This window comes from Corvus cornix, chromosome 5, assembly GCF_000738735.6.
Source record: "Corvus cornix cornix isolate S_Up_H32 chromosome 5, ASM73873v5, whole genome shotgun sequence".
In the NCBI taxonomy this organism is placed as follows: Eukaryota; Metazoa; Chordata; class Aves; order Passeriformes; family Corvidae; genus Corvus; species Corvus cornix.
Genome location: NC_046335.1, coordinates 58,279,561 through 58,300,930, shown reverse-complemented (window position 1 = coordinate 58,300,930; position 21,370 = coordinate 58,279,561). Strand labels below are relative to the sequence as shown.

Below are 21,370 nucleotides of genomic sequence, written 5' to 3'. Positions count from 1 at the left end.
AGCCCAGAAAAACAATGGTATCCTGGGCTGCATCAAGTATTGGGAGTTAATTCTTCCCTGTGAGGGTGCTGACACACAGGCACAGGTTGCCCAGAGATGATGTGGAATCCCCATCCCTGGAAAAGTTCAAGGCCAGGTTGGATGTGGCTTGGAGCAACCTGGTCTGGTGGGAGGTGTCCCTGCCCATGGCAGGGGGTGGAAGTAAGTGGAAGGTCCCTTCCAATCCAAACTCGGTGATTCCAAATCACCTTTTTGTCCTTAATGCTTTCTGGGGTTATTTGTTCCACCCCTTTCCCAAGGATAAAGGTGATGCTGACCAGTTTGTACCTGACTGGTACCTGACCAGTTTGCTCTGAAGGATCTCTGAAGAAGTTGTCTGTACAGCAGCAGCAGCAGAAAACCACTTATTTGTTCATCTTGGGCAACTGATGTACACCTGCAGAGATTTCACTCCAAGTTCCTTATCACTCCAATTATATCTACTACAAAAGGCAGCTCTTGAAAGTAGAAAAGATATTGTTAATAGATTCTCAGTGGTTCTTATGCTTTTCATACCCGAAAATGTGTGTCAGAAGCAGGCTGTAATATAAAATCTTCAGCAATTAAAGTTTTTAAAATGGTCTTGCTTAACAGTCACTGTTAGTCATGATAGACATGACCCCTTCTTTCTTGACAGTATTAATTTTGAGGAGCTCTGCCTCATCTGTCATTATAAATAACAGTAAAGCTGATCTGGGCTGATTTCTTATGCTAAGCAAATTTAAGTTCCTGATCTTATTTAAATAGAAATTATGTTTTAATTGACAGCCTAAGGATACGAGCGAGGCAAGTTGTGTAAGGACAAGAAATGTCTTTTATTAGACTAAATAGTAGAGTAGAAAAAAATGAGGCAAGATTTGTTAAGCAGGAATGTTTCTCTTGATAGGAATTGTTAATAGCAAAATGTAGTTTTAGGCTATGCTAAATCACAGATAAAATCAAGGCGGGGAGAAGGTGAGATGTCCATTTATTATTAACAGCCTGAAGATTTGTTCAGCATGCTCTCTGATTTCAGGGACTTGTAACCATCTGAAAAGTTTACACAAGGGACAGCATTATTCCTGCAATTCTGCATTCATGAGATTCAATGTTCTCTTTTAAAATTTTAATTAGTGCCATCAAGTAAATTTACCTAAATTACCAGTCAAGACAGTCTGAAAGGTAAGTATCGTAACCTTGGCAAAGGCCATTTTGCACAAAATGAATGGGGGAAGAATTTGAATTATTACACATTGAATAAAGTTTCGTTCCAGCTGGGAAGATACAGGAACCTGGCAGTGGCGAGGTCAGCGGGGAGTATTTGGTCACTCCAAATACTGGACCAGCAACTCCAGTTAGACAATAAATTGAGGGCTGGATGGGGATTTTGCTGGATGGCAGAAAACACACCAGATGAACATTATCCCTTCATCAGTGATGCTTTGAAAATAAGCAAAATGAGTTCTCTTAACACTTCCCCCCCACACCCCATTTAATTTAGACTTGATACGTGATTCACCTGCTCTAGTCACACTTCATCCCTGCTCCCCCCCCATCTCCCGCTGTCTGGGCTCACACTGATTTGCAGGTGTCAGGCAGCAGCTATCTTTGTTTATTAACAAAAATAGTTCTGAATCTTGCAGATAAAATGCAGTGTAATGAAACATAAGGAAAATGCCATTAGCACTTGTTCACAGCAACTTGAGAAGGAAATTTCCAGCAGCATCCATGGCAGCCCAGCCAGCTGTTGAGCCTTTGGGCTCATTAACACTCCCTCCCACAACTGCTTTAAATAAGGTTTGGAAAGGACTCTTCTCTTTTTGGTACTGCTTTGAGGGGTTGGCTGTACCAATCAAGCAGCTTCTTTGAGGGTTCTCCTAAGGTTTGTTATGTTATTAATTTTTTTTTTGTTTGTTTTCCTGGTGGAAATTTTTGAGTCTTCTTTATTTCAAGTGAGTTAAATAAGCCTACATGGGACCTAGAGGTAGGGGATGTTTACACTGCTCAACAGCACATGTGCGAATAGTATTTTCTAGAATTTCACTGAGCTTTGTGGCTTGAACAGTAACAGATCAATTTTTTTAAGTGTTGGTTGGGAGTCTTTGGTACAGAGGAAGTTTATGGGGATTTTAAATCTGATTTGACTGCTGTAGTTCCTTAAGACAAGTGTTTATTTTTTAAAATAGTTTGCTATTTATCCAGTTGCTATTTGTGTGTCAGAGAATGCTAAGGCTTTTTATTTCTAATTGATTCTGGTGTACTTTAAATTCAAATTTTAAAACTCTGGAGTTTATTAGAGCTGGAAAAACTCATATCTGAACCCATTACGTGAAGGAAAATGGAGCTTCTAGAGTGCCATGTTTTTGTTTATTCTGGAACTTCCACTGTTACATGTTTTATCTGTTTTGTTTATGTTCCTGAAAAGTCTTCCGATGCTTTCTACTTTCTTAACACTACTTTTATGGAGAAGTGATTATGAGAAAAATCTGTCTGTGGAAAGTTGACTTTTATTGTGTGACAATAACTTGGGATTCCTGATGGCTCAAGTTGAAACATGTGCAAACAAAAAAGGCTAAGTACTTACTGTGCCTTATGAATCAAGGAAAGTTAAGTTGTTACTGTTTTTTTTTTTTTTTTTTCCCCCCCCAATGTCTTGGGGTTTGAGGTTTAAATCTTGAGTAAGGAAAATCCTTTCTGTGCTTGGGGGGGGTGGGGTGGCTTTTGTTCTTTTGTTTTGTTTTTTCCCTGTGGAAGAGCCTGGTAATACCTTTGCAGCAGAGGGAGAGAAGGATTTATCTGGTGAAGGTTTTTTTTGTACAAGGAAATACTACAAGTGCAAGTGGGAAAACGCTGTCTGAGGGAAGTGGGAAAGCAGACTCTGCTTGTTAAACCAGAGAATTGTTGGTGTTGTTAAATTACATGGAATGGCAGGAACAACAAACTGCGTGGGAGCATGGGAGAAGTGTGATAAAGGGATGGAACAGAAACGGTTTGTAGCAGTTTTGAGTGCTTGCACAGCTGCATTCTTCCCAAATAATGTCAAGTTCCTATTTGCCAACTATGTAGCAATTCTCAGTGTCAGTTTAGCCTTGCTTTTGTGATTGAAATGAGCCCTAGGAGATAGAACAGGATGAGTTTTAGAGAAAGCTTTTGCAAAGAGGCATCACAAAACAAAGCACGAAGGCTTTTTGGTGAGAGAGGCCAAACTCTGTTGCCTTTTTCTGCCCCATTCCCATTCTTACAGTGATCCTTGTGAAGACACAAGTCTTCTGTGCATGTTCGTAGAGGATCTAACAGGAATATCTTGGTTTTGAGGAGGCAGTGGAGAGATGTGGGGACTGAGGGATGGGCACCACATGGTCATCCACTAGAAGTCTTGTTTAAGAGGCCTGCAGTAGTCCATGGCACCCTAAGATTTGGGATTAAATACAGATGTAAGAAAGAAGATGATAATTTTTTTATATAGAAGTGTATTGATTGAATACATGAGACTTAAAACTGGGTGTTTTGAAGCAGTCATGCCTTGCCTCACATTTAGGGACCTATTTACCATGCTTGCTGTCAGTTTTGTATTGTCAGCTCTTAAAAATGTAGCCTAAAAACCACACCAAAATAGCAGAGTTAGCTTTGATCTGTAAAATAACACCTGAGTGAGGCATCAGTTGTGTAGTAAAAATACCAATTTCTGAGCTGACAGTGGAGCACAAATGAGGTGCTGAGGTGTTAAGATTTCCAGATAAATTGGGATTACTTTGAGAGAATTGGGTCTGGTTTTATTAGACAATTTTTGCTTTGTGTTCATTATTTCATGGGGAGAAGCTATGAAGAAGCTGAGAGCTGCATTATAGTTGGGCTTCAATATAAGAAAGATAAAAGATGATCTTATGTTAAAAAAAAAAACCAGTTTTGGGGTTCGGCTAGGGGAAGTTAGGACACCCTGTTAAGTATTTTGTCTTTTAGTACAAACAGAAGCTGCTTGATCATGTGAGCAGAGGTGCATAAGTAAAATAGATTATTTTTTTCAAGTATTTCATTCATACCTAATAGTTATGACACATTTTTTTATTAACGTTAAATAATGTATACACTGCAGTACAAAAAGACAAAAGGCTGTCCTGTAAGGCATTGTAGTTTTGAAGTAGGAAATCTCTTTCCTGTATCATCTCAATCATCCCTCTGTCAGTTAAAAATCATTCCCCCTTGTCCTATTGCAACAGGCCCTGCTGAAAGGTTTGTCCTCATGGTGCAAAGATAGTTTGTCTTTTAGACTTTAGCTCTGGAAATCCAGGTATTGAAGCTGATAATAGTTGGAAGCTGTATCTTGTGAGGAACGTTACTGTGGAAAAGATGTATACTGGTTTTTTCATCTGTAGTTAAGGACCGTGTAAGATCTGTCTTGACAGTACCTTTCGATGTGAAAATAGCCTTTGTGAGAAGTTTTGAATTTACTCTCTTTAGGCTTCTACTCGTACTCTTTCACATGTATCCTACAAACAGCGAGAATATGGCAGGAATAGAGAGCAAAATTCAGAATCCGTGTGAACTAACAGATAAAAATGTGATCCTTTGAGCACGAGGGTTTTTATGCACTTTGTCGCAGTGGCAGCGTTATCAAGGACACGCGTTCTCTCCTGCTTTACCGTGTGTGCCTGGGTCGGGTGGCCGTAAATAGCAGCTGGTTCGGGATCTTTGCGAGGGCTGCGTCTTGTAGGAAGATGTGCAAAGCCCGTTTTAAGTTAAATTATAAGGATTTGAGGACCCGAGCCCGAAACGCAGCGATACTCGCGGCTCTGCGCCGCCGCTCCCCGCTGCGGCCGCGCGGGGGCGCCCTGGGCCCGCGCACCCCGGCGGGACGCGCCGGCTCCCCCGCTCCGCGCGCGGCTCCCGGCCCGAGCTCGGGGGGCACCCGCCGTGCCACAGAGGCTCCCGTCAGGGGCTCCGGGCCCCGGGGCCGCCCGCACCATCCCCGCTCCGAGCACCGACCCCCGCCCGCCGCCCCCGCACGGGCTCCGCGCCCCGAGCCGCGCACAGCCCGCTCCCCGCGCCCTCCCTCGCCCCGCCTCCCGCCCCGCCCCTCCCGCGCGTGATTGGCCGGGCCGTCCCCGCCGCCGCCGCCGATTGGTGCTGGCCGCGCGCCTCATTTGCATGCGGCGGTGCGGAGCGCGCGGCGGAGCCGCGGCGGGGAAGTTGCGCCGGAGCCGCCGCCGAGCGCCCGTCCCGCCCCGCCGGAGCCTCCGCGCCCTCCGCTGCCGCCGCCGGCCCGAGCGGGACATGGCTGAGCGCAGCTCCCCGCCGGGATGGAGGTAGCCGGGCCCTCGGGGAGGGCTCCTGCCCGCTGCGCTGCCGATCCTCCCGCGCCGCTCGGGGCTCGCTAGGGATCTGCCCCAGCCTCACCTTTCGCGCTTGTCCTGCCGCTTGGCTTAACCCGTCTTTCCTATGGCTGGGATATACAGCTCGACTCTGAAGACCCTGGAGGATTTAACTTTGGACTCTGGTTATGGGGCAGGGGATTCCTGCAGGTCCCTTAGTCTGTCTTCTTCCAAGTCCAACTCGCAAGCCTTCACCTCTTCTCAGCACAGAGGCAACTGGTGGTACTACTCGGGCTCCATGAACAGTAGGAATAACAGCTGGGACACCGTGAACACCGTGCTGCCGGAAGACCCCGAGGTCGCAGATATCTTCTCCAAGTGCCCTAAGCTGCCGGATCTCGAGGAATACCCTTGGACTGATGAAGACATCGGCAGAATCCTGCGCAAAGGGAAGGCAGACGGCCACGGCAGGAGCTTTTCGCAGGAAGCTGTCAGGCGGCTCTCGCAGCTGCTGCGGCGCGCCCTGATCAGGGTGTCCAGGGAGGCTCAGCGCCTCAGCGTGATGCACTCCAAGTGCACCCGCTTCGAGGTGCAGAGCGCCATCAAACTCATCCAGAGCTGGGCCCTGGCCGAGAGCTGCGTCCTGGCCACTGTCAAGGCGCTCTCGCTGTACAGCATGAGCGCCGGGGATGGGCTGAGGAAAGGCAAATCGGCCCGCTGCGGCCTCACCTTCTCGGTGGGGAGGTTTTTCAGGTGGATGGTGGACACGAGGATTTCGGTGAGGATCCACGAGTACGCGGCCATCTCCTTGACGGCGTGCATGGAGAACCTGGTGGAAGAGATTAAGGCTAGGGTTTTGGCGAGTCAGAGCCCCGATGGTGGCGGGGAGATCTCGGCTGAAATCCTGGAGATGGTTATCAACAACGATGCGGAACTTTGGGGAGTGTTGCAACCTTACGAGCACCTCATCTGTGGGAAAAACGCTAATGGTAAGATCCAGCTTTTACAGTCTGTTGCCTTCATCCCAGCAAGCTTTACGGTAAAATCCTCGCTCTCTGTGGACTTGGGGTTTTGCTGGGTTTTCTTTGCATCTGGATTGCATCTTGGTCGTGGTTTGTGTGTGCGTAAAGCGGGCACGACGGTCTTGCCAGGCAAGAATGATCCTGCTCCGTTCCTAGGATGTACCAGCTTATAAAAGGCTGTGGGAAACCAAGCCTTGTTGTCCTAACAAACATCTGACTTTCTACCAGCTGCTGTTTTGAGCATTTTCCCTCTAACTGGCGTGCAGATATGTTCTCTGTAACCCTAAGATGAAATGTGCTTTACAAGCTGCTGTCCAGAAAGTACCACTATATCTCTTTTAATCAGAATTTATCTTACAGCGAATATCTTGCAGTTTCATCTTAAAGATGCTGTAACCGCATACAGCCTGGAGAGGGAAAACAACATCATTTTTTTTCCCCTTTTGCCCCAGTAAAATTCACTTTATGAGCAAAAAGTTTAAACTTCATGTTACTCGGACTCCCTTGTAGTTCAGCAGAAACCTGTGGTGTCCTTTCCTGCCATAAACAAGAGCTTGTGTGTGAGTGTAGGACGGTGCCTCGGTGATGAGACTAACACAGTGCTAAAGGTACTTACCGCTGTCATTTGTTTGGAAAGCAAAGTTTCCGAACACTTGAGCGCATAGAGGAATGTTGGCATCTTGCTGCAGTTTGGAAAGCTTAAGCCGTGACAGTTGTGTTAAGGAGCTGCGCTGTTTATTTTGCATTGACACACTGAGGAATACCGTGTTTTTCCATGGAGAATGCGGGGAAACGTCCAGTTTAGAAAATCTGTTGTGTGCCACCCACGATTTCATGGCTTTTGCTGGCCCCCGTTACGCTTGACTATTCCATGCTTAACACGTTTGTGATTTAACTCTGTAAAACCAAGGAACTTGGTCTTTTCAAAGGGGAATCTCACAGCGAGAGAAGTAAGGGAGCTGTTTTCATTTGAGGGAAAACCCCTTTGAAACACTTCGTCAGAGATGCACTGACTCACCTTCTCCCTGGGTGCATTGATTTCCTGCAGTTTTCCTGTACCCGAGCAATTCCGTGATTCAGATCACGAGTAGGTGACTGCAGCGAGTGTCCCCTTCGGGTCAGCATTACTAAACATTCGTGAGATAAATGTGAAGAGCCCTGTGGCTGTTCTCTTGGCACTGGTTCAGGGCATAGCTGTAACTTTAAAAGTCAGACACAGACACGTCCATTTCTAACTACAAGCTCTTGGGTGAATAGGGAGGTATGAGGATGCCGTGTCTGCCAAAACACTTGCCATTCTTTATGCTGGCTCCGAGAAGGGGACTTGTTTCCCCTCTCTTGTTCCTTGTTTAGGGCACCTGGAGTGAAATACTTTGGTTCCGTGAACCGAAATGTACATTTCAGCTCTTCTCTGCTCAGAGCTTCTGCCACACAGGTTCTGTGTGTAAAGTGAAGAGTTGGACCCTCACTGAGGTTTGGTTGTTTTGGTTTTTTTTAATCTATTTGAGAGAAATCTCCTTGGAAAAACTGCGGTGAATGAATGGGTGCTGGTGTTGAATGGGAAGAAGGGGGAGTGTGCAGGGAAATGCTTATAAATATTCAGAGCACCAAATGGTCAGTTATGATAACGCTCCTGCACAGTGGAAGGCCAAGCAGTCAGTGGCCACAGAAGGATTGGCTTCTGTTGCCTCTTTTGTTGTTCCTGCCTTTCAGATCAATTCTGTCAATAATTGAATGCATTTTTTAAGTCTGGAAATTGAATAAAACCGCACATGAAGGCATCCCGGGATTTCCTGTGACAGTCTGTCACCAGTGTTTTACCTGACACAAGTCAGTGAATCCTCTAAATGGCTTTTCTTGCAGTTGTAAGGCCACAAATGGTTTTTATATGGATGCAAAAAAGCTTGAAATAACTTCTCTGTTCTTCTCCCTGTAGGAATTGTAAATGAGTAGTATTCACATCATTCCGCACAGTGCTTTCAAATGATCTTGTCTTTTACATTAATTTAAATCTGAAGTAGATCTGGCAGTAAAATAACTGGATTTGTTCCTGTTTTAAGGAACAGGGAAAGTTGCTTTACTGTCAGTTTTGTTTCTCTTCTAGTAAGAGCGTTTAGTGGAGCACTCGTAAATTGCACACTTGGGCGGGGGGGGTTGTGTGGTGTGTTGGGTTTCGTTTTATAGCCCTGAGTTTCATGTCAGAGATAAAAAGCACTTAAAGGTTCAGTCCTAACTCCAGTCAAGCATTGTAATCCCTGGATGAAATCCATGGCGCTGTCCTATGCAGAAGATTGCACGGGATTATCATAATGGACATTTGTGGCATTATGATCTATTGAATACCATTTTCATTATTAGATCAGGACAGCCTGCTGCTTTGGAGTCAAAGAAACAGTAAGTAAATACATAAATCTTCCGAAATTCTCATGAGACGGAGGTTTAGACCTGTATTTCTTCAGTGACTAATCTCCCATCAAAGAGCACGGTCCAGTCACTGGTCTTGAGCTTTGGAGGCTGAAGGAGCAATGTTGTGTATTAGCAACAAACGTGTGTTAATCAACACCTGCTGTGTGAAGGGTGAAGTTTGAAACTCTGTAAATGCTGAAGGGGGAATTCTAATATTAGTTTTAAATAAACGATAATCTGTGGCTTGCTTGTTTATTTGTCCTTTCTGTGAAGCTGTTCTTTAATCAGCTTTTTTGCTGCTTCTGTGAGCCACTCTCTGCTCACTCTCTGTGTGAGTTCTGACTTTGTGCTTGGGACTTGGTGGCTCTGCCTTGGAAGGAGGAGGAATGACCTGAGCCTATGGCCCCGAGGAGTCCTGCCAGGCTCTGGGTGTGTTAATGCCTCCAAGGATAAGGTCTTTCTAGGCAGAATCTAAGGGAGGATGTTGCTAAAATAGAGGAATGCTGGACAGAAAATGAAGTACAGGCAGCAAAAAAGATGAGCAGCTGCTGAACAGTGTAGCTAGTGAAAGGTAAAACAAGTGGAAAGTGGAATACGTGTTTTATTGTCTGTTTTTAATTACATGGAGATGCATGATGTCCAGTGGTAGAGAGTGCACCCAGTAGTTTCACAGGGGTCTTGAGACATGCTAATTTGGGATTATTGGAGTCTATTAATTTAAAATGTTTGTGGAGAGATGAGTTGAAATCCAAACTTACCTTGGGAATGTGATTCTTTTACTTGATCTGCTTCTGTTTGATGTGTGGTTCTTTAGACTCCGAGCTGTCAGCACTGCAAATACATTTTGATATTATTGCCCTGTTAATTACAGCACTTGGGTTGTACTGAACTCTCTGGTTATGGTCAGGCACTCCTGTGTCTGCCAGTCCACCTGCTGTGCTGTTTAATGCATCAGCACATCCTGGTGCTCTGGAGATAGAAGTGTTGACAGATGTTTTGCCAAAGGAAAAAAAAAAAATAAGGGAGAGGGGGAAGGGTTGGAATTTAACTTGATAATGCTGTTTCTTCATGTACCTCTTAGCCCAAACACTTGAAGTTCTCCCTGGATGAACTAACCCACAAATGAGTCTTGTGGCTTGCTGAGCTGAGGAGGAGGAGAAATAGGATCTGAAATAATTCTACTTGTGTTTTGAGGCATTTTTCTTAGAAGAAGGTTGAGGGGGGAGCTGTATAACCTTTCCTCGCAGTGTGAGGGAGCGGTTTGGACTCTAAAAAATTAAACAAGGCATGAATTTTCTTCAGTCTGACACTAAACACTGACAAACCTTATCAAACATGGGCTTAGTTAGCATTTACTGCCACCAACCCTGTGTTCTTCTGTGTTTCCCACTGCACTAACACAGGTTGAGAACTACAGCCAGTTTTAACATAGAGGATTTTTTAGAGCTATGCCATGATGAAAATTCCTTTTTATACCTATCACATGTTCTGAAATAACTTTATTTCTGCACAGTCACGGTACTGTATTGAAATGCAGCATGGGGGGGGGGGGGAGAAAATACTGACATTTCAATAAGCTGAGTGTCCTTTTGTTATCTGAGCTGAACAAACGGGTGTGCTCATCAAGAGCCTCATCAATTTTAATAAGCTATCAGCTCCACAAGTCTTCAGGAAAGCACTGCATGGTGGAAGGGGGGCTTTTTTTTGGGGGGGGGGGGGGCCGGGGGAAGAGCTGCAAAGGCAATCAATAAATGAAACTGAGGGGAAATACAAGACTCTTATGGTGGTACAGCAGGTGGCCTGCAAATTGTTTCAGGGGAAAAAAAAAATCAAATAACTCTGTCTTCTGTATTACCTTGTCTGAAGCACGAGTTGGGGGTAATTTTGGGGATTCCTGGGCGGGAATTTGGTAACTTGTGTACACATTTCCATGTTGGATGAGCTGGTTGTAGCTATGATCCTCTTCCAGCAATGGCTTCATTCGCCTCTGGACCCCCAGCCCACCTTGTGTGCTTCTACTCCTACACAGCCAAGAGCTTGGATTTCTATCCACAAAGCCACAGGGACAAATTCTTTAAGCCTAAACATTAATGCTTGTACACACATGCTCACCTCTCCTACGAAAAACAAACCACCAGGTGCATCTCTGCAGATGTATGTGTTCTTAATTGTGCATCTTATGGTAAAGTGTAGAGCAAGTGAGGCTAAAATGCCTATTTTTTTCCATTTACAGTCAGTTTTCTGTGTGTCTGTATAAAGTTTTTAGTTATAGTAAAGGAAATGTAATCAATGTAAAAAGTAATGATGCTGTCTTAATCCTTCACGTTGCTGATATTGCCCCAGGGCAACAAAATTTGTGTCCTTTCAGTAAAATTGGTTAGAGAGAAAGTGCTGGAATCCCTCTGTCTGTAACTACCAGCAGCAAATGCTGGTGATATTTGGATTTTTAGTGGAATCTGTGTTGGTGGCAACTTAATTCTGTGAAACAGGGGAGTTGGGCTGTGAGGGAGGGACCTCTTGGAGAGAAAACTCTGTGATCTGTTGTGTCAAGGCTGAAATCTCTTGTACTGCAAAAGTCTGAACTGAGCAAATACTGTTGGGGCCAGGACTAAATTTTATCCCTGAGTTACAACAGGGCTTTGGCATTTGGTTCATTGATTTATTGATTTTTCCAGGTGTAAAATGAGGCTGGTTTAGCTCTAAGATTAGCAGCGAGCACCAGTGCAGTATTTTGAGGTGCTCTTACAGGTTGTTTTGTGTGTACATGTCAGCAGAAAATGAGGCATGAGCTCTGAGTGTTCATATTTTAGTAATAAAATAGGGTGTTTGATGTACATGTCTTCTGATATTGGAATAACTGGAATTAAATTGGAGATCTTGCAGCTGATTTTGCTGAACTGAGCCACCAGGGTGTGGGTTTTTTTCTCATGTACCTCATCTAATTTCTAATGTGACTTGAAACTTGAACTCACCTGATTGAGGGAGAGTTGCCGGTTGTCAATCAGCTTCCACACCTGATCGATAGGATTATGGATATCCTCCTCTTCCTTGAGATCAGCACTCATCCAGTGCATGGATGTCATATATATAGATTTTGGCTGTTTTGACATCTTAATCCTCCCTAATTTGGGGTCATTCCAAAACTAACTGCAGTGGTAACAAAGGGTAGTGGTGAATTTTGAATCAATTTTGCTGTGATAACGGGGCTGAGATGAAACATTTTCTTACGCTGAAAAATCTTGTTTGGGTAGTAGTGTTCTTGCAATGTTTTCATGTTGTAACAGTTTATTTCTGCTGATGTACATCACGGGATTCAATTACTCCTGTTAATGGTCCATTTAGAGCTTTCTTCATCTGTTTGATTTTTCTGTCCCTTTCCCCAGCTTGGTTTTGTAATGGATGGGTCTGCAACAACTCAAAGGAAATGCTTCAGTTTATGAAGTCCTCTGCTGCAGGAAACATACTTAAAGTACTGGAAACACTTATTTACAATAGACCATAAAATTCACTTAATAAACAATTACCAAGTTGCAGAGGAGGATGGGTGAGGACTCAAACATTCATTAACTTCACAGAGAGCCAAAGCTCAGAAGTGTCCGCTTGCACTTGGGAGCTTAAACCCAAAATCTTGGTGTTGAAGTAGAAGTAAGTTGTTAAAAAACTCATTTTACAGCAATGCAAGAAGATGGAATAAGGCCAAAAATAGTATTAATCCTGTGATCTTCACTAAATTAACATGTTGTCCTTTCTTAAAGGCTAATGCATTTCACATTTAACTTCTTCTTGAGCAATTTGTCCGTTGTGCCAGCAGAATTCAACAGAAGAGAAACAGAGGCTTGTAAACACAATAAACCCACTGGATACTCTACAGTGCCCAGTAAATCACTCAGCTGTCTTAATTCTCCTGAATGTTTGGAAAAGAGAGGAAAATAATTCTCCATTTCCATCTGAGCTCTCACTTTGCATTTGGTCAGGGCTGAGCTTTTCAAGTCAGTGTATGTGGTCCTTATTTCTAAACATCTCCCATTATTTCAGGCTCAGGATTTTGCAAGCTGGACATTAAGGGAAACCTCTCTCCCTGATGAAGTTTTGCCCCACCAGTAGACAGCAGGAGGAAATGTCCATTTGCTCATGCTGAGCTATGAGAATTCAGGCTGATGAACAAAAGGATAAAACCGATAATTTCTGGTGCTCTTCTTGTTTTAATGGGGTTTGATTTACGTGGTATTTTGAACCTAAGTGCCTAACATGACGTTTGGTTAAATCCAAACAAGCCTGAGGCAACAGTAAATCTGGGACAGTGGTGGCTTCGTGCTTTCTTAATTTACAAATTGGGGCCAAAAGACTTCAACAGAACTCTTGATTCTCTTCCATATGGAAGGGCAGCTACATTTAGAAAAAAAATTTTTATATATATATAAAAAACTGGTGGATGTTGTTGAGAGCATGAGTCAATTTAAGGGTTCCAAGTTGTGGATTTTTTTTTTATGGAATATCAGGTTGGAAGGGACCTGAAGGATCACCTTTCAACCACGTGAGTGAGGAGAGCCTTTGAAGTGGAGTTGTCTTGTTTGCATCGAAGGACTTGTCCCAAGAAAGCAACAATAGAAAGAGGAAAGGTTTGTTCCTTTCACCCCAACACATCCAGACTTGCCTTTGGCCTTCGGTTGCGAGCCAGGCAGGATCTGGGAGCTCAGCCTGGTCCTTGGGAAGGGTTTGGACACAGCAGGTGACCTGGTTGAGCTTGGCAAGGCAGCGAGGAGAGGCCAGCGATGGGCAGGGCACGGCTGAGGTGGTTTTGTCAACCCCTAATCCAGGTGTCTGCCTGCAGCCTGCCAGGGTGGTGGCTGCACTTCTGTGAGCTTGGGATGTGTGGGACAGAATTTATGGCATGGAAGTAACTTCTGGGGAAAGGGGATGGTGTGACTGCTGCTCTCTTCAGGAGGGGACACTAAGGATTAAAGTTAAATGGAATTCTGAGCTATAAAATGCCCGTCTGTTAAAACCTACTCATTATGTGGTGCTTGTAGATGAAAGTCCCTTAGAATTGTAAACTTCCTCCTCCTCATCTGCTCAAAACCTGCTCCTTAATGATGTGATTCCTAGTCCAGCTGATGCTGTTTGAGGAGTCCCTCCGTGGGGAGGTGGTTTGGGGTGGTCTTTGCTGTGATCTGACGTGAAGCATTTCTCTGAAATTGCTGCTCAGCAGAGCCGAGGTGCTGGGCTGCAGCCTGGGAGCATCATTAAATCGGGTCTCAGGGATTGCTTGGTGCTCTTGGTGTGACTTTGACCCAGACACTCAGAGTTCACTTGTACACCTGAGCACTTGTCGGTCTTGTTCTGGTTGTTTAATTATTACACCTGGACCATCTCTTTCTTAAAACCTGTCTGATGTTCACGTCATGTTGTCCTTGACCTGTTTCATGTCTGAATTGAGCAGAATTCCAGAGCAATCTGTCACGAGGCTGCATTTGGCTCTCCCTGTCCAAAAATTAAAAAGCCTTGACATAAGCAAAAAAAAAAAAAAGAGGAAAATGTGCTTAACAAACTCCTGTAGTTTCTGTGTAGTGACACCAAAATGCTTGAGATGATGAAGAGTGTTTGTGGTAGAGTCCTGGGATAGAGACAAAGAACTGAAGCCAAATAAACATTTCAGAGCAACTTTTCAGTTTGTGGCTGTAGGTTTATAACAACTGATAAATTTGCTGTGGGGCTATGCAAGATCAAAGTAAAAGTTGTTTATGGTATTTTGGGGATGAGAGGAAAGGAACGCTACAGAAGGCATAATCTGCTTGTCCCCTTCTTCAGTGTTTATAACATCACAGTCCATGCTGGATACTTGTTGCTTTAATTTCTATCCCAATCTGGAGTCTGTTGCCCAGGACCTGGAGAATAAAGCAGAAAATATAACTGTGTTTATGCTGGACTTATACATTAAAAAGACAGGCATGCAGAGGCATTATTATCTAGTGGTTTTTTGATCCTATGTAGTTCTGGGTTTTCTCCTGATTTAATTCCAAGATGACAGTGAATAGATTTTCTTCTAATATTTACATTTTATTGTTTGTGAATAAAGCACACTACTATTTGAGCTGAAGGACAAGAGTTGCATGTTGGCAAACAGCTAAAGTAGGGAATTAGGCCAGTTTTGCCTCATATTCTCTCTTCAAACTGTTTGGGTTTTTGATGTTTTACTAGAATTTAATGGAAGTCAGTTTCTTGTTTGTTTATGTGACTACTCAGTACTCCAGGCACCACTGACTCATGTCAGGTGAAAGCAAAAACCGGGGGTTGTGGGCTGCTTTTAGGCAGTTCACTCATCTTTATCTTTGATTCCTCTTACAAATAGTTGTGAGTTTCATTTTTATTGCTTTTTTCTAGTTTTTGTGCAATTTCCTGAGATAACACCACAGGCCTAAGCGAAACCTTCGGGATGGATGCTTGTTGTAATAATGTAAAAGATAACATAGAATGAAATGTATTTCCTCTGTGGGGGTGGATGTAAGTTCTGTTTAATTACACATTGAATTTCTGCTCTTTGCTTGAATGTTATCGTCATTCCAGCCCCCCACCCGGTTTTGTGCTCAGCTTGCACTGGTGGCTTTGTTTAGTCTAGAGATCCTAAAATTTGCTCCAGAGTTGAATTGATACAGTTTTATTATGATCTTAGCGTGGTTTCTGGTACTTTTAAGCTATTATATCAATTTTATAACGTGTCTTTGGATATTTGCACTGAAGGAACAGTTTAACTTAGAAGGGAGGGAAGAAGGTGAAAAACTATAATGGTAGCAACCAATAATCTTTATAGTTGTTTTTAATAAACCATCTCATTCTATTGTCAATATAAAAAGGCTTTTAAAGTTGTTTTTTTTTCCCCCCAGGAAGTGTTATGAAAATTTCTGCTATGCTTTGTCAGCCTGTGTTGAAATTGTGGCTTGAATCAATATCAGTTTTGTTTGAACCTGAAGTAAGATCAGGGGATTTGTCAGAGTTGTTGTCAATGACCTGCTACTGAAAGAAGCTCAGAGTCCATGTGGGAAGTGCTGCTTACCTCGGTTTAACCTTGCTGCAGCCAAAGGAATAATTTACATTTGATTTAATAGATAATGGATCAATTTTTGCTTCTCAGAAAGGACTGGATCCTTTCCGAAGCAGTTGCCTGGGTTCAGAATTGCTTGGATTGAGGCCACATGTTTGTCGGAGGTGGTTTTGTTTTAGTACTTTGTAATAAACTTAAGGGATTTACACCTGGAGGTGGGAGAAGCTTTGGCTTTGGTGACCATTCCTTCTGTGGAAAACCTGGGTGGGGGGATTTAAAGCATCTGTGCCCTGAGGTAGTTCTGTAGCTGTGCTGGTGAGTGCAGTGTGGGTGACTGGTGTGATTTTGGTAACATTATTCCTTTGGAAAAGTGTGTCCATCCTCCAGCTCCGGTCTCTCAGGGCAGTGCTGGATGCAGAGCCTCTTACTGAAGCCACTCAGGGAAGAGTCATGCTCAACATTTCTCCATAGAAAGCAACCCTGGAATTGTTTCTGTCACCTTTTCCCTGTGTGTGTAATTCCATGGCTCATGTTTTTGCTGCAGACACGTGGAAATGCAGCTTTCACTGTAGGTTATTTTGTGGGATGATCTATGTGCTGCCCGTCCATAGATGTGGGGAGGGGGCGTCTTGCTTTGTTTCCAGACAGTTGGGGTGACCTGTGACCTGCAGGAATGGAGTGATAAAACTCTCTGTGAGTTTTCTTGTACCTCCACAGCAGTTGGGAACACTGAGCATTTTTCCTGTTACGCTGTGATGATGTATATGCAGGGCTGTGTGATTGTGGTTTTTCACGTTCACTGCAGCAGGCCAGAGTTCCCCTAAGGCAGGCACAATTTATAAATGAAAATTAATGTAATATATTAGCATGCAGGTAACTCTTGCCACACAGCCAAGACTTAGATAATGCATAAGTTGTGGCAGAAGATACCGAGCTGGCACGGGGCATTTGGCCTTGCACCATCTGCAAAGCCCACACTCCAATTTTCTGCTGTTGCCATGGGCTGCAGACTCAGACAGGAAATCATGGTAGGATGGGAAAGGGTCCAAAATACACACAGCCAGTATAAGGTTTGCAGTTAAAAGGGACTTTCAGAGAACAGGCTATCTGTTCTGCTCACCAGGCAGGGCGAAGCAAAGCTGCCTTGTGTGTGCGCGCGCCCGCACGCTTTAAATGTCTTTTTATATTTTATACCCTCATTTTTTTAAAAGCTCGAATTTTTTCCACGTAAAGTAACGTGCATAATTTCAAATGATCCATTTATATAGGAGGGGCCTGATTCAGCCCTCGCTTAATTGGTCATGCTGGGCTGAGAGGGGAGTGAAACAGAGGAGAAAGGAGTAACCACACGGAGCTTGGGGCACATCAGGCAGAAGAGCAGCTCCTGCCTCCCCTCCCCACAGACTCATTTTGGGGGTTTAGTCCTATTTTCAGGGATCAAGGCCTGGGTTCCGTGCACTACAGAGTGTGGCCGTGGCCCATGAAGTGACAGGGATGCAGGTGGTGGTTGGTTAGTGGAGCTGGGTTGCTTTCTAGCCCTGGCTAGATCACAGGGTCAGAGTTATTAATGCATTTTCTTTGAGCTGTAGGTTAAAATAGGGAATACTGGAGTGATTTGCTTTGGAGAGAAAAGAGTTTTCTTATCTGCCTATGAGAGATAAGCACAATAATCTGTGTGTAATGAACTGCACAGTCTGCAAAGCTTCCAGTGTGTCTGAGGAGTAGTATAGGACTGGTCAGCTTATGCTCCCTTGACAGATGGGGGCAGAGGATAATTTCTCCAGCAGTTCCTAATTTAATTTTTGCAAAGGAGATGCTCTTTAACTAAAATTTACAGCAAATCCACACTGAGCATCATGCTTGGGAGGCATTCTGGACAGACAGAACAGGAGCTCAGCAAACCTCTCATGGTAAAAACCTGCTTTAAAACTTGCTCTCCCAGGCCCATCTGTGGTTTTTAATTCTGACTGAAGGGAGTCATGTAAGAGGGTGGTTTATTCCAGTTTGGCTTGTGTATGTTGTCCCTCTCCAGCTGCTCGGAAGAATGGAACTGTGAACAGGAGTTAGGTGAGGTCTGTGTGTTACACTGCCAAGTATTGCTGGGTGCGCTGGTGATGTATCTGTCAAGAATGAGACTGGAGCTACCAATTAATCTCATTTAGAAATTAAATAACTTGGGGTGGGTTTAACCTTGGGCCTGGGATCAGTGACTGGGCGGTTTATTTCATGACCCTGTATCTTCCAGTAACTGCTGCCTTTTTATGTGCAATATAATGTCAAAAGAAAGATTTGCTGCTTTTCCTTTTTGATTTTATTTAAATCTGACGGGAGACAGCGTTCAAATGGCAGACTGTCTCAGCCAAGCCATCTGCCTGAGCCCTCAGCGGCGCATTGTATTCCTGAAAGAGCATTCTAGTGAAACATCCCAATTCTGAAAAGTTTGAGCTGATTCTACATTAAAAGAAGTGATCCAAAAAGCTGCTGGTGATTTACATGTGAACGCTGCCAAGTATTTCTCTGATGAGAGTGCATAACAAAGGAGTGCTCGAGTGGTTGAGTAAGGCTGATTGGAACAATCTGTTGTGGGCTACAGCTCTTTCTGATACTCCACAATGGTGAGAAGCTACTGTCACTTGTATTTTCAATCTGTATTTTGCTTAGAGGTACGAGATCTTTTGTTGTCAGGTCCCTTGAGCCAGTTGTTGGGGGGGGAGAGACAATATTTCTTGCTTTAAAATATTCATGGAGCTTGCATGGGCTGGCTTCAGCTGACTTTGTCACCCAGAGTGATTTCTAGAAGACGACAGAGAAGTTGTATTTGATTCATCTTAATTAGGGCTTGATAGACACATTCTAATTTGACTTCTGGGTCTGAATATGGATCTGCATTAATAATCCACTGCTCTCCTAACCTTGCTTTTTGTTCTCAGCTGTTACTGGGGAGTTTGCTCAGGGAGTAGCTGGAAAAATGTGTAGTATTTGTTGTGAGGGACTGGTTCATCTGAGGACACTTTTCTGTTGTTCAGGGACAGCAGGTTATTTTCTGGGCTTGTTCTGTGATGAACAGCACGAGCTTTAGGAGACTCGTGTGGGAGTGATTTCTTCTACTTTTTTTGTGATTTGCTGTTGAAATGAGGCAGGTCATATAAAGCAGCTGCTTATTTTGGAACAAAATCAGCATAACACATTAAAGAACCCATTAATCACTTAGCTTGACCTTCATTTATTATTAAAAAAACCTTATTGCATCTCTTGTACATTTTGAAATGCCAGGGATCCTAAGACATATGTTGTATATTCAGATCTACAGGTTAAAAGCATCAAATATAGTAAAAATGGGGAGTAAAACCAGAACAGATTCCTGTTGAAGTGCTGGCTCTTCTTTTAGTCATTTTTAGGAGTAGCAGGTGGCTGTATAAATACCTGCACAAAGAACTGCTCTGAACTCTCATCTTGTGTAAATTTTTGTCCTGGGATAGTGGCTTCTTCCCTTTGTTCAGTTTTGCCACCATAAAAGCTTTCATTCTCCTAAAAGTCCTTGGGGGGGGGGAGGGGGGAGAAGATACATTAACCAGCTTCTGCATCTCCTCTCCCCTGAAAAATCCCAGTGCTTATTTTGCAGCAGGACTTATTCTGTAGTTAAAGCCCCGAGTTCCTTGGGGATATCTTTCCTATATATCCCCTGTGTAGTCCTAATGGTATGAGAAGAGCTTACTACGCTCTAATCAGGTTAACTTGTTACAGAGTTGGGTTGTTTTGGGGACTGGGAGTAAATGGATCAACCATTAAAGCCTAGTTTTGAGACAGAGGAAGGGATCAGTAGATTTGGTCAGAAACCTGCTCTGTAGTTGTCTAATAATACAATTGTCTGTTCCTGCAAGCCCAGATGGGATCATAACCACAGGACGAAGATTCCATTCAGCCTTTAAGGAGGGTACTCAAGCAGCATTTCCATTTTATTGGGAGGGTACAGTCAGGTTTGTGTGGTCGTTAATATATAGGAGTTCATAAAACTGGCAGCCTTAATTGGATATAAGGGTTAGTAAAGCATGAGGTGAACCAGAATGAGATCTCTTGGGGTCTGAGTTGTGCCTCCTCTTAAAATACGCATGGCTTGGCACAGTGAGTAGCTGGGGCCGAGAGCAACGTAGTATTAATTTTGTTTGAATAATGGCATTCATGTGCCTATGCTAATGAGCTGTGTTCTGCTGCCCGTCCTGCAGATTGTGGACTGGACTCTGAGCTTATTTTCACATCCCTAATGGCTTCCTTCTGCATTAGAGCCTGTCTTGATTCCCAGTGATGTAATGGATCAGAACCTGACCTTGCTGCACTGCTTTTCCCACAACTGTTGTGCAGCAATCACACAGCTGTTCACTGATTTTCCCCCCCCAATTGGCTGCTTTGGGACACGTTATTCTTCAGCCTCAACTTCCTAATGCAAGTCATCAGCCACTCTTTGGTAACAGCATTGAGGCAGTGGTGTTGAAGGCTTTAAGTATTGCTGAAGTGTTTGGGTCTGCTCAAAAGGTTGAATGAATATTAGGTTTATTTTTATGGGTGGAGGATGATGTACTTCCTTTGCCCCTCTCTTTTCCTCAGCTTCTGACAAGCTAAGACAAAAGCAGCATTTAATAAAGGAGTGAAGTGTTTCAAATAGAAATATCTTGTAGGGCTTTTTTCCCCCCAGTAATGTCATGGATATGCTCTGTTATATTCAGCATGAGGGAAGTTGCATGGACTTAGCAGTTCAATGTGTTTTGGAGTTTATTTGTGGTTTTGGGGGGATTTTTCAAGTATTTTTGATTCATTCATTGTGAAAGTACTGTGAGCTGATGAATTAGACCCAGGAAAGGGTGGGAGGAGGAATATAAATTAATACTTAGGGAGCTGGAAATCTCAGCTGCACTGCACCTTAGAATCACTGAAATGCTGGTTAGGATTTGCTCCTGGAGGTTGTTTAGTCCAGTTCCACTTCTGGTTGGGCTCCTGCCAGAACTAGATCAGCTGAGCAATGGCTTTGCATCTCTAAATCTTGAAAGCACCCCTGTGGTAGATCCCACAGCCTCTCTGAGCAGCCTGCTCACTTTTTTTAGTGAAGACGTTTCTCCTGATGTCCAGCATGAGGCTCCGAAGCCACTGTTTGTGCCAGTGCCCATCGTGTGCTGCTCCTGAGAAGAGTCTGACTCCATAAATTTTGTAGCTCCCCTTCAGGGAGTTGTAGGTGCTTTCTAAATTGGTATTCAGTGTCCTCAAAGCCAGACTCTACAAGCCCAGCTCCCCCACCCTCACCATTTCCGGGCAGAGACCATCTGCTGGTCTCTCTGCAGTTTATCCACATTCCTCTTGAAGTGGGGAGCCTAACAGAGTGTTCCCCACAAACCTGCTGAGGCTGCTCATGAAGGGATTGAGCAATGTGGACCTCAGGATCAGCTCCTGTTCTCTGCTCTTTATCATTTCTGTGTATTGTGTGGTCTGCTCTCATCTCTGCCTCACCTTGAGTGCAGAAAGGCCCTTCAGGCTGGAAAGTGCTGCTGAATTATGTGGTTGAGGCTGTGACTTTATGAGCAGCGAGG

General features: G+C 44.0%; 1 protein-coding gene across 1 annotated transcript in view; it reads left to right on the top strand.

Moving 5' to 3' along the window:
- Window positions 1-5,454: 5,454 nt before the first annotated feature.
- ABTB2 (ankyrin repeat and BTB domain containing 2) overlaps window positions 5,455-21,370 on the top strand; it is a 111,753-nt gene continuing 95,837 nt past the window's right edge. Inside the window, exon 1 of the mRNA XM_010412576.4 lies at window positions 5,455-6,316. Coding sequence (XP_010410878.2) covers window positions 5,455-6,316 — 862 coding nt within the window. The remainder of the gene's footprint in view (window positions 6,317-21,370) is intronic.